Source organism: Zophobas morio, unplaced genomic scaffold (genome assembly GCF_036711695.1).
Source record: "Zophobas morio isolate AGI-343-1 ecotype UQ-CSIRO unplaced genomic scaffold, CSIRO_AGI_Zmor_V1 ptg000006l, whole genome shotgun sequence".
NCBI lineage: Eukaryota > Metazoa > Arthropoda > Insecta > Coleoptera > Tenebrionidae > Zophobas > Zophobas morio.
Window position 1 is genome coordinate 17787808 of NW_026972111.1, and position 14050 is coordinate 17801857.

At 34.7% G+C, this 14050-nt stretch overlaps 1 protein-coding gene and 1 pseudogene across 2 annotated transcripts; one reads left to right on the forward strand and one right to left on the reverse strand.

Moving 5' to 3' along the window:
- The first annotated feature begins 1697 nt into the window (after positions 1 to 1697).
- LOC135123744 (uncharacterized) lies at positions 1698 to 7126 on the forward strand. Of its 2 annotated transcripts, XM_064048612.1 has the most exons (4): positions 1698 to 1743; positions 1804 to 1881; positions 6483 to 6755; positions 6810 to 7126. In XM_064048612.1, the coding sequence occupies exons 2-4, from the start codon at positions 1859 to 1861 to the stop codon at positions 6919 to 6921; spliced, it is 408 nt and encodes a 135-aa protein (XP_063904682.1). In that variant the 5' UTR covers positions 1698 to 1743; positions 1804 to 1858; the 3' UTR covers positions 6922 to 7126. The 2 variants fall into 2 exon arrangements, with proteins under 2 accessions (XP_063904682.1, XP_063904681.1); XM_064048611.1 differs by having other exon boundaries at positions 1732 to 1881.
- LOC135123743 (sialin-like) lies at positions 5357 to 14050 on the reverse strand (annotated as a pseudogene).

The window sequence follows — 14050 nt, forward strand, 5'->3', positions numbered from 1 at the left end:
CGTCTGTCTGTCCGTCTGTCCGTCTGTCTGCCGTCCCGGATTTTTATTAGACAGATAATCTCCGAAAGTACTGGACCGATTGTTGTGAAATTTTGTATTTATATTAGGAATATCATGTAGATGGTAAAACGCTAACCAAAATTTGTCTAATCATCCCCACCACTAATGCGATGACGTTACTTCAAAATTGTACATAGTAAATGGGTTTTAAATTGTATAAAATAACATAGTCCTACACATGTAGTTTACGACTTCGAATTGAGTTTTTACCCGAAACGTCCAGATTTTTGGAAAAAAAATCTAAATTATAAAAAATTTTGCAATTTAATTTTGAATCTGCTAACCCGAATGTTTTGAAATGTTGCAGATGTTTTAAGGCTATAAAGAGCATCATAAATCTTTAGTCAAAATATATTTGTTATCCCCTCCAAAGACTTGTTGATGACGTCAGCTCAAAAGTTTGCCGAATAAATCCTATCTAAAATGTACAAAATATGATGAGTGTGTACTTGTGATATATCACTCCATTCATATTTTTTGGATTTGCATATACAGGGTGACTCAAAAAAATTAATGAATGCGTAAGTTTATTTTATTGATTTACTCAGGAACTACAAAACCGAATGCTTTGAAATCTACTGCGAAAAAAACATATTAGACATGCAGTCGTCACGTTTCCAACAGCGAGGGAAATACTGTCTAAACTCTTTAGACCAATTGTTTCGCACAAGTTTAAAGTTTGTCAATTAAACGAGTGAAAAAATAGCTTTCAAAACATGTTACACACGTCATTCTTTTTTAATAAAAAATGGCTTTAAAATTACAAATGTCAAATTAAAAATTTATAGATTTATCAAAACCAATGAAATCGTGAAAAAACTGTCATTACAGTTTTAAGTGAAAAAATTATTATTTTCTTTACGTTTGATATTTTAAAAATTAAGTATTTTTTTTTAATAAAGTTGGTGCGAAGAAATTTGAATTTATATCTACATATATTAACAATTAATCTTGGAGTTTCCTGCATTCTTTGCAGAAAATTTTTTGGTCACTGCCAATTAGTTCTGGATTATCTTTAATCCATGATAAAACCAAAGATGTTTTCTCATTCAGAACTTTTTTGAACGCTGACACTGTTAATGAGGCGCTAATAGATACGAAAGAATGAATCATTTATCTCATTCCCTTTGCTAAGGACCTACCCACTAATCTCCACTTTTGACGCCATTTGTGTAAACCAGATCGTAAAAAGATTAGTTTTGAAGTTTTGACCATTGAGGAATGAATATACTGGAGGAAATGCCAGACTTAAAATGATGGTTTCGAGCCAAACTGGTAAACTGTCATAAACAGTACCCCTCATTACCCACATAAGACTGCCGATGACAGTGGCGTACAGTTTTTTTAAGCGGCTCATGAAAATAAAAGTGTTGAATAAAAGAACGCACATAACAGATTTATATTATCTCTTATTTAATATCATTCAAAATGCTGAAATCAATCAATAGATCACGAGTAACAAGTACTACAAACAGTGAATACAGTTAAAAAATAGAAACAACCAGGATGACGATGCCACTGAGTAGTGGTTATTCGCAATGGCGTGACTAATTTCTAGCTTGGAAAGTTTGAAAAGTTTATTGAGGGGTATTTCACTTGGACCGCCAGTCGGCAAATAATTGTGAGTGAATAGTCATTCACTCACAATTATTTGCCTAATCTACCGGATGTCTACGGGCAGATGTAAACTGCAGTGGATCTAGTGCTTTAATCTTCTCTAGTCCATGTTATAAATTTTTGTAGGGTGCAAAGTGTGGCGAATAATAAAATCAGGTAGCAGCCCGTAGCAGGGTCACTCATGGAAAACTGCGAACGAATAAGGTAAATTTATGAAACACATGCGTCGTAAACCACGCCTTATTTTCGTACAAAAATTGACCTGGACAAGATTGACAGCTGTACAAATTCAACAATTTGGTTATGTGTGAGTCCAGTATTGTGAACGTCGCCTGCGTTGATATACTTATTAGTGCAAAATTTAACTTTTATTTTTTCAAGCAACCCTTAATAACTACTCCCAAAACAACCCTGTAGACCTTGGACTTACTTCTGCCGAGTCGTATCTACGTATATCTTCTACGTCAGGGTTTTGCAAACTTATAGCCCCACGTACCCCTGTTAAATTTTCCGGACGGCTGCGACCCTCTTTAAAAAAATCTTAGCACTGAAGTAAATAAGGTTTTTTATTTCAAATAAATGGAAGATAATACAATCACAAAAAGCAATGTGTTGTTTATCGATGTGATGGGTCGGATTGTTTCTTTTTAGGACCAATTTTGGTCAACTTTATTCTTAATTTTGATCGTTGCAATTCAGCAACATGTGAACTTAGCAACTACTGAACAAAATTATTACATTTCAACTGACTGGTTAGGTATAGCTAATTTTAATACTATAAACAGATTTATTTTTTAAAAGTTTTAACAGTTTTGGAATAATATTATAATACCTAACTACTTAATTTTATGGTAAATTGTAATGTTCTCATTTGATATTTCATTGTAAAATATGCTGTATTAGACTAAACCAAATGAACCTATTATATAACATTCTATCAACATCGAAATTATTTTTGATACTTTCCGATATGTCATGGTTTATCGATACAAAAATGGATTATCGATTATGGCTACCGAATAGACTGTGTCGCCCATCCCTTATCCAGTGGCGGCTCGTGAGATTTTTGGTAGGTTGGGCAAGTTGGTGAAGCGCTAGGTACCTAATCAAAAGTAAGTATGGTTTCTATGACGAGGTTCTTACAGCCTAAAAATTCTAAGTATTTATGTTGTGCTCCTGTTAACTGCCATAACTTTAAATTTGACGCCACAAGCCCGTAATAACTTGTATATTTGCATCCAGTTACTTTGATTCAGATTTTGCTTTGTTGTTGTTGCATTGATTCAAAACATTAGCATAGGGTTTTTGTACTTGTTTGGTTTTCATATGTGTATGTCTGTCAATTCGGGGTTGTCTTTTCTTTCATAGTTTAATGTGTGTTATTTGCATATTATATGTTGGTGAATATACCATAGGGAGTTTTTGGGGCTGAGGAGTGAATGCGAGATGGCAAGTCCGTCTAGCCCTCGCTCGCAGCTATTTTCCTCGTAAAGGGGGGGCGCGATTTTTAGCGCCCCCCAAAATTTTGTCTATTATTTCTTTCGCTCGCGGCTCACACGCAGTGTATCCTCATTTGTATGAAAGAACGTCTTCTCGCCATGTTTAAAAAAAACACACAACGTATATATATTATTTTTCAAAATTTAAGCAAATTTCAAGGTTAACAACTTACCAGTGTAGTTAGCGGAGATCACAACCCTCGCAAAACTGTAGGGTCGCGGACGTTACAGTAAACAACACGTTTTGTTGTACATATGTGTTGTACTCGTCTATAATATTGTAAACAAAAGAAAATGTAACTAAATAGTATGTTATATAACAGAAAACACAGAATTTACATTGCTTTCACTCTCATGTTTCAACACTGCTGCTGTACATAGCAAGGACTTTAGAGCCGTTTGCATTGAGGGCTTAATGCTGATTGTTGTTGACATTAAATGCCAAATGAAAAAGTGACAAGCTGACAAGTTATTAGAAAAACATTCTGATTCAGAATCAGAATCGAGAGAAATTATGATTGGGGGTATGTCTTCATATGGTGCATTACCCATTAAACGCTTCCAATCATCCCTGATCAGCCGTTCACAATGTCTAATAAAATTTTGCCATTTGTCTGCACCTACTGTAGCAAGAGCCTCCCGCCATAAGGACTGTACAATACCAATAGCACCACCGTGTTCCCGAATATGTTTATTGTAATATAGTTTACACTGTCCCCACGCCAGTTCAATTGGATTATACTGACAGTGGTAGGAATATTGAAAAATAGGTGGATAATTCCTCTTGCTCTCGTCACTGCCATACCATTTATCCTGGGCATATTTATAAATCTGTTCCTTTAGGATCTCTGCTGGGTGCTTTTAAATTGTTCTTCTAACTTCCCCACTCCGTAAGAACATAATCTATCATAAATATTGCGATAGAACGCGCTCATAGAAACGATTCAAAATTAATGCGGTTCTTGGCGTCTCAAGTGACAGATCAGTCACTATTGCATTGTCGATAAAGTAAAATAAGGAGGTGTAAAAAAATACTAAACTACACAGTTAAGAGTAAATTTTTGGGTTTTGCGTGTCCTTGACCTTCGCGCCCATTTTGAAAAATAAATAGGTTCCGTTGTTTAGACGATCACAGCCAAGGCCAAATTTTGAATTTTTCGCGGGTCTTTCAAACTTTTCAAGTGTCAATTTAAAGGCGGGAAGTTTGGGTTATCACAAACATGATAATTTTTTGTGTAAAGAATTCAGTAAGTGGTGACTTTCGACTCAATTGGAGTATTTTTAAGCTTCAGTATGAAAGATTGCTTTGGGATACTGGGGATACAGCTTAAAAAAAGGCTGATTTTTTGCATTAACACTTCTCGTATAGATAAACAGGCAAACACTAAGTTTCGATTTGGTAATAATATTTTTAAGGCCCTTTCTGCAAGATTGTTTTGGGGGTAGTTTTTAACGGTTGCTCTGACCGAGTTGACATTTTGCATCAACAATCTTCGGATTGAGAAATAAGCAATCTCGAGTTTTGACTTGATTGGAGTATTTTGAACCCCCAGTCTGCAAGTCTGTTTTGGGGGTAGTTTTTAAGGATTTTTGCGAACGGGTTAAAATTTTGTGACAACAATCCTCGTATTGAGAAATAAGCAAATGTCGAGTTTTGACTTGATAACAATACGTAAAAGTATTGTTAGAAATCTCCAACACATTATTAGTTATCATAATTGTGTATTTCATTTTAATAAACAATAATAATTTCTGTACCTATTATTATTATGATGCATAATAAAAAAATGCTGTTTTTGATTTTGACTGGCTGAAACAATTTCCGCTGATTAATCTCGCTTGGTTAATAAGGGAATAAAATTTCCAGGAAAACTTTGTCTGCACAAATATGAAAAGTTATCAATAGTTACTTTGGAAAAAACAAACAACATGGATGTAGGTATATAATTGGTCCTTTTTTTTATGGCCGTAGGCTTGGTAATTTTTTTATCTTCATAGAAGAATATTTCCATTATATATATGTCAATAAGACTACAGGGTCCATCCATCAAATCAGTAACACGACAGGTACTTTTAAAAAGAGTGTACCATTTACATACAATATTAAACTTTAGACTCCACCTTTGCAAATGCCGAACAAACTTCAGGTATGTGGGTGGGTTACGTATAAAAACACAGACTAAATGATAACAAAAACTTTAGTTTCTTTTATTTGTATGCATCTAATACATAAACAAGTACATAACACGCATGTAAAAACGTAAACAGTTGTTTTATCAATTTTTACAGTTAGTCAACAATGATCAAAAATTTTATTTTGCTTAAATTTACATTTACATATCAAATATAACAAATATCAGAATAAAAAAATATTTTTCAAATTAAGCAAATTTTTAAATAGAATTTTAATCACTGTTACTTCAGTAAGGAACATATGTTCCTATACATCCAGAAACTTTTCTAAACAAACAAAATGTCAGTTAATATTCAATCTTTGAGACCTGGACCAAGGTTGTTCTCGTGCACTGGCGAATGCAACATAAAATAAGTTAGCGCCTATGTTGATGCCTGCAGCCAAATAGAAAACTAGTCTCCACTGGCCCAATGTCTCCTAAAAAAAAAAACATTAACATAAAATTCAGTAAATATAAATCACCAACCAAATGCACTACTAAATACACTTATTTGTATTATTTATAAAACAATCGAGTTGCAAATGGGCTTGTTATTTCTGGAGTGAATGAGAAGAAAATAAGGCATCCGAAAAATAAAAACAAAGTTTGTTCCAAAGTTCTGTATGTAGATTATCTACATGTGAAATTTGGGAAACAAGTAGACTCGATCAGAAACATAATGCATGTATTATTTGTCTAGATGAGGCGTTTACTTGTTTAAATTCCATGTTAACTTGATTAGTAAAGTAGAAAAATCCATAAAATTGCATCAGCACTAGTATATCCATAATTAAAACAACCCAATAGCATAACTTATTTTGGAAAATCGTCCGTAAAAATGTCAAAAATACTGCAAGATGCAGGCTGTAAAATAGCTTTCCGAACTAATAATTCTTTACTTACGTTAATCAACAATAGTAAAGACAAGTACCTCGAACTAGTCTCGCGATCTATGCAGACGACACCGTCATCCTTATACAATGTGACCACCTACTTAGTCTCCCGCTGATGCGTTGGAGAAGTACGCTGGTTTATCCAATCATTCGCCTCAGTAGCCTGAGCTAAGGGTCTTCCCGAAAACCAATTTCGTTCTGGAAGTCCGAAAGACAAAAATTCTCTGGCAAACTTTCAGGGCTCCCTGGTTTGTCAGGAACAACCACATTCTTCGGGAGGCCAACATTCCGAAGTTAAAGCTATTTCTGCACGAAACTGCACTTCGCTCCTTCAAGAAAGCTGCACGACACCCCAACCTTTGGTCCGAGAAACCGTCGACTATGAGTTCGACGAGGAAGCTTCACGAAAACGCAAGCGACCGCACAGGGCGCAGCTTGGCGACAAAATTGGTGTGTGATCTGATCCCACTCGCTGCTCCTACCGACCAGCTAACCCCGACCTTCCCGAAAAGGCAAGTAAGTACATCTAATGCCAGCGCATGACGCACATTTTTTTTCTGTTTCAGATCCTTACACCGGCCACTAGAGGAGGACTGTAAAAGTATTACCTATTATGGGGGCAACCTCCTAGGCGAATCAATAGCTCAAGCGAACTGCAGTCGCATAGCACCTATGTGACCACTCAGAAGTCAAGACCCAGGTGAAGAAGACAAACTTTTGATACCTGAGCAAAAGGTGGAAAGGTTTTAGGCTGTTAAGCAATTTATTGCAATCCCCCAGTATCCCCTGTCGAGAACCAACACGGTGGTCTACCCAAGGCATTTCTCCTCCCCACAAAAAAATAAATACCAGTTTCTCTTCTGCCTGAAGGTGGTACTGTGTACCATAACACGTGTAGCAATGTCTACAAATAAAATAATTTAAACTCTAAAGTTTTTTCTTTACTAATCAAGTTATAACGCATGCACCTTATGTGCAAAAACGACTTTCCGTTTCCGTTAATATTATATTAGCGTGTAGATTTAAATTTGCAAAAATTACTATTAACGATTATTAGCAACATTCTGCATCCTGAAGATAAAATATACTAATGATATAATTTAAAATATCACATTGTGCAATATTTCTAGTCAGTGATCAGGTGAAACTAGCGCTAAAGCCTTATCTCCTTAATCCACATTTTGAAAAAAATCAATCGTATGCAAGTTAGAAGTGCATTATACATTAATTAAAATAGAACAGAAAAAGTTTTTATCTTTGGTACTATGAAAAATTTCTTTGTAACTCATGACAAAAAAATACATTTGAAATGAATTAATAATTACTTACCCGACCTTCTATTATTAAACCTATGACATAAGGTGCAAGGAATCCACACATATTTGCTGCGGCATTCGTTATGCCGTACATAGTTCCAGCATACTTCGGACTAAGAGCTATATGATTCATTTGATTGCCCGCATAAACTGCCCCGGCAAGGGCTCCGGGTAGAGCTAAAAGTAATTGTACGGCAACTCTATTGCACCCAACATACGCAACTCCTAGTAATCCTAACGATGGAATGATCGAAGCTATAAATGATTTGTTAAAATTTTAGGTGCTTTATAGGATTTGTTTATGTACCTATGGAATTGAAGATTTTATATGAAGTCGACAGCGATAAGTAGCCGTGACCTAATAACCAATCAGCAACAATACTAGTGGCAATTCCACACCACCAACTCGTGAGATATGGTATTGCTGATAAAAGAGCGTTGGCCTGAATGTCAAAATGAAGAATTTGACTCATATAGGTTGGCAGTTCAGTCAGTTGGGTGTAAAATGCCCAAGACTGACCACACTGTGTTATTAAAATTGCCCACAATGGTACGCACGTTAACATTTTCAACCACGGTATCGGGGCCTTTTCGTCTTCATCCTGCAAAAAAAAACAATTACTAAAGTGCTGTTTAACATTCACAACATACTTGAGGGCCCATGCTGGCTATAATAAATGCCTTTTCTTGTTCGTTTATTCTAGGATGGGACGACGGTGAGTCATATATCAAAAAGTACCAAAATCCAAACCATAGTAAGCCTAAGAAACCAAATAAGTAGAAACATAGAGGCCAACCACCTCCCCACTCCAAAGAGCATAACCAACCCGACACAGGTAAAGATATCACTGTTCCAAAGTTAGCTCCTAAAATCATTTAAATTACATTATTTACAGCAAAGCTGTAACCTAAGATATCAAGACATTTTTAAAAAACTACATATATTTTATTTTCTACCACTGACCCATCAAAAATTGAAAAATGGGGTTATTTACAAGGCAAGAAACTACGCTTTTGCGAATACGAGTGAATTTGCCAGGCCGAGCGTTAGCGAGACCGCAACAAGCGAGTAGTCGCGAAAGGTGTTTCTGACAGAGTGATGCACACTATTTTTTGGGTGGAGTAAATGTATTATTTATTAAAAAGTGACAATCGGTGCGCGCTTTCTTTTGTATAGAAACCAATGAAATTGTTAGGTCTAGGACTGAAACAAGTATTAAGAGAATGGTGGTAAAAATATAAGTTGTGTAAGTGCCCTTGAATTTTATGGACTCGTGTGCGTCTGAACGGAGTCGCACATGAGATGCTGACGAGGAGTTCTGGGGCAAGTGAAGGCAGAACGTACTCATACGTCGAGAGAGAGAGAGAGAGTTTCACACATTCGGTTGTCTCTTTGTTTTAATAAAAACTTATCTTAAATTGAAGAGCGTTTATAGTTGCAGTTTTATAATAATTTATAAGACTATAAATTACTATAAACATACAGCCTGAATAAATTTGGAATGCAACCCAAAATACATCTTCGCCACTATCGTGGATATCATTAAATTACAATTAAAGCATTAAACATAGTAACCTAATGCTTGTCAAGAGTTTTGACAAAAATTTCACATTGAAAGAAAAAAACTTGGTTTCTTTTTTAATTAATGTAATAATGTTGTCCCTGGTTTCTCTCGCATGCGCCAATCCGATCCCAAAAAGATGCCTTAACACGCATTAATGTCTCGGGAGTAATGACTCTAATCGGTTCTATATTTTTTCTTCTAATAAATTGTTTACTGAATACGGTAGACCATCTCTTTCACTGTGGCTCACAGAAAGACATCTAGGGATGTCATACCTAGATGTATGTCTTGTACCATATGATATTTTCAATATTTTCAAACTTGATCCATAAAACTTAAAAAATGTAGTATAGCTTAGTTTTAAATATTTCTATTATTTTTTTAGGCAAGATAAATCGAAATTACGTCCATAATGACGGGTAGTTACATAAAACGGTCGACGCATTTAGTGCAGTAACCGATACAATTGCGTGTCTTATAACTAAGTTGGTTGTGGCGACAGCTGAAGGGTTACGGACCTTGTCCAATGCGCAAAAACAGCTCTGGTCTATGAGTTAGTTTAAACAGTTCAAAGTCTTTGTGTTCTGACCCTAAGATGTTGGTTATATGCAAGGGCGTTCGTCCGTTCGTATTGCTGGACTAGGTATAAATTAAATATTTCTATTGATTTTATTTATGATCTAGATACACATTTTTTTCATCTCGTTTGACCACTATACACTTAAATCAGGAACAACTAAGAGGTACTAGGCTAAATAACAAACTTTTACAGTTTACTTTAATTTACCAATTCCAAAAATGCTGGACCAAACATTGGCCTGTTATAGTCCTTTTCAAAAACAATGCAATAAAGAGGTAGGGTTGGTTAGATTCATTTTACTATGCATTATTAGAGAATGAAATTTAATTTGGAAAGATGCATTTATTGAACGTGTAGATTTCTGACAACAATATTACTTCAGGTATACGTGCTACTGCCAACGAGACCTGTTATTACTTAAGGAGACGCACTCGATAACGTTTTAAACTATGTTCTCTCCTGTTAACCTTATCGCCTATCCTTATTGTCAGAATCTATTTTGCATTTGAAAAAAATTTTGCAGTTGTATCTAAAATGGCATATCAAAAAGATTAGAATGAAAAATGAAATTGCAAAAAAAAAACAAAAAAAAATTATGATATAACATTCTGATAGGCAACACTTAAAAGAATATAGAAACTTCCTAAACATGTCAATGTTATAGGTATATACAGGGGTGCTAAAAAGTATGAATATAGCTAAATATTTCCAGAACGGTTTATCAGAACTCATTGAAATTTGGTATACAGGTAAAAGTATTAAAATTCTACTCTTTGAAATGTTATTGAAATTTCCATCAACTTTGTTTTGGTGATGCAAGGCCAATTTAATTTTTTTAACGGCATGAGGGGTCAAATTTAATATTTTTAAAAAACATTTTCTTATGCATTCAGTGATGTCTTTCCTTATTTGGATTAAAAAATAAAAAAATATATTAAAATAATACTGATAATACAATTTGTAAAATGTGAAATTTATTTATTTGATTAATTCTTTATCGCGTTGATAGAAAAAATGAATGAAAAGTGTTTGTCATTTTGACGTAGACTGGAATGTGGATGATGACGTATATATGTCAAAATTTATTTTTTAAAAGTGTCAATCGTTATTATTATGACAATAAAGCATAGACTACATCGTGTTTTTTTTTAAATGACAGAAAAATACTGCCCAAGATTTTCTGGCCGAAACTGTATTATTTTAACAGTTTTTTTAATCACAATAATTTCTATTTTTTGAAGCACAGATTAACAATTTATTGCAAAAAGGGATAGTGGAAATTAAAGTAGAGCCCCTTTTTGCAATAAATTGTTAATCTGTGCTTCAAAAAATAGAAATTATTGTGATTTATATTAATTTATATTATTAATTATATATTTATAGTGGAAATTAAAGTAGAGCCCTAAGACTATTTTCACTGCAAAAATCATCTCTGGGTTTCACCCGCACAAAAGTTACAGTTTCGGCCAAGGTTAGTTAATAGAGAACAGGTTACCACATAAACGAGTATGTGGGCAAAATCGCTTACGGGGGAGGAGAGGTGTCAGCCCCATGTGACGTCAAAATGAGGTTGGTATTACTTGGGAATTTTTAGTAACTTGTAATTTTGAGTTGGTGTGACCGATCAGCTGATGCCTTTAATCTCTACGATCTGTACCGCTAATTCTGACGTTTGGTGTTAGTACTGCGACTCGTGTAACCCTATTTTGCCTTAAATTAAATTTATTTGTGTCTAAGCTAAAATGAAATGTTTTGATTATTACTAGAACGGAAAAAGTAAACCAGTAAATGCAGATTTTCAGATTTTTTTGCATAAAAAAAAATCTGTTAATAGTGTCGCATTTGTTATTTTCAAGTTCTACTGGCAGCAAAACATTGTTCTTGAGGTTTATTAAATTGTTCTTTACACAGGATTGAAATTTGCGAAGTAGAAGCGGTCACTTGATTAAAAGTTTCCGTTTTTAGTGCGTTACTCGAGTATTTAAAACGGGCAATTTTCGCGCCATTTGAGAGCCCCTTGTGACGTATCAATATGGCATCCCAATGTGGCAACCTTATCTATTAAATGACTTTGAGTTTCGGCCACAAAATCTTGGGTAGTTCTGTCATTCCAGTGACATAAGCTCTAAAATAGGCTTTACACACTTATAACCTCAAATTTGCCATGCTGGAATGTGGATGATGACGTATGTCAAAATTTATTTTTTTAAGTGTCAATCATTATGACAATAGAGCATAGACTACATCGTGTTTTTTTTAATGACAGAAAAATACTGCGCAAAATTTTCGGACCGAAACTGTAACATGCGGTGTAAAATTTAGCATGTGAATCCCTATGGCTACTTAAAAAAAAAATGCACTGTACTGTACACCAAGGAACAGTGATTAACGTCTAGTAAAAAATCAAGATTATGTAATGTTTGATAAACGAAAATTAACAGTTACCTGATTTTTTAAATTACGTTCATGAGGGATGTAAAAATCCTATCTCCCATAATCGCATCTCAGGAGAGGTACATAGTTTGCTGTCTGACATATTGTTTCTTCAGAGAATTCGTGTAAATTACTTAATTGAAAAAAAGGAAATTTCAAACTTCATTGCAAACCAACTTTTCAAACGTCGAAAAATAATGACAACATCAAAGCCTAGTTAGGTCATGTCAGTGATGTTATGTTACTTTTAATAATTGAAAATTTCTCAAATTTGTATTTTGTATTGTGCTACTATAGAGGAAAATAGTGGTGAAGAAGACTTAGTTTTTGGCCGTGGAATACAAATAACTATAGCATTATTGCTGTTGGAGAATGTCAGTGAAACTCTGGTGTTAACTTACAGTAAGTACACCTAACTATGTATATACTTCTTACGTCAAGTTACCTGCATAAACATAAGCAGCAAATTTACTTCGTTCCAAAGGAGGGATCCACCTTGCCAACATTGCATGCATTGAAGGGAAAGTAACACCCTAAAACGTTTTCAATGCATCTAACTATGTATTGTTAAAACCATTTTATAATTACCTCACCCATACCTTCCAATACTCGAACAATAATAAATAAGGGAAAATTTATTTGTGCTGCAATTGGACTAAGTAGCGTGAAAACAGCTGTCATCAAAACTCCCAGCCCGTACACTAATTTTCCTCCAAATAATTCAGCCAAACGTCCACCTGGTACTTGAGTAAGGACATATCCATAAAAGAATGAACCCAATACTATACCTTGAGTTCTTTCATCCCAAGCAAATTCTCCATTTGTCTAGAAATGACATGCATTGCTTTTTCACAAAACTTCTAATCACCATAAAACCTTATTACCACTACTTCACCACATAGTATACCATTTCTGTCATACTAGATCTACGACAATGTAATATGTATAACTGCCATGTTACCTATTACACCTTTTATATTTCTTTGATCTTGTAAAAGACTGCGGGTGTTGTACTCAATTTAGCAATCCTCTAATAATTCCAGAATGACAGTTTTGGCATATTTGTAATCCAAAGTGGTAATGATGATTTTGTAATTGTCAAACGATTGTTAATAGGGTATACTTAATATAATTGTTTTTCTTTTAGAGGTAATACCTACAGCAGGCTGCGTTGAGTTGGTAGCGTTTGGGAGTGGACAATGATCATAAACATTACTGTTGGTGGAAGGTTGTGGGAACGCTGTACTGTTTACCATTGCTACAATGGCAACAGACAAATTAACTCGCATTGCATATACATTAGCAAAGCCCAAAAACCCCAGAATACCAAGAATATGGCGAGCTTTCATGCAATCCGTGGTATCTTCGACTGAAATATATTTCAAATAAATTCTTGTTTGAATGATGCACATGAGAGTTTGTTACCTTCTGGTGGGATTATACGAGTCAATTCATCTTCATCTTCAAAACTACTTTCCGAATCACTTCCAAAATCCTCATCTCTCACGGCATACATGATTAAATTTTAAGTACAAATGATACAAACAATGACAGGTTTACCAAGTGAGTCATCCAAAACTAATTTGTTAACGCTTATCGGTGCCTATGCGGTTTAGTATAATACTGATGAAAGAACGCAAAAGTAAATAAACTGGTAAAAAAAATAAATCACAGTATTTAATGTGTGGACAGAAGTATTATATACAGCACTACAGTCGTTTTGTCACTAGATCCATACTACATCAACAAACAGTCAGCTGATTGTGACAACGATCACCAATGACTACAGACTACAGAGAGACAGAGAGTATAGACAGCGACGGGTAGGTGACATCTGGGTCTAGAGACAGCATTACGCATTATATCCACATTAAAGTCTTTTTTGATCTTTTTCACTATTTAACACGTTCACT

Bases quoted from the DNA above. Each gene is read 5' to 3' on its own strand.
- LOC135123744 (XM_064048612.1), top strand. From the start codon at position 1,859: ATGGAAAACTGCGAACGAATAAG. The intron at 1,882-6,482 runs GTAAATTTATGA...GCAAACTTTCAG, and splicing joins GAAAACTGCGAACGAATAAG to GGCTCCCTGGTTTGTCAGGA. The intron at 6,756-6,809 runs GCAAGTAAGTAC...TTTCTGTTTCAG, and splicing joins ACCCCGACCTTCCCGAAAAG to ATCCTTACACCGGCCACTAG.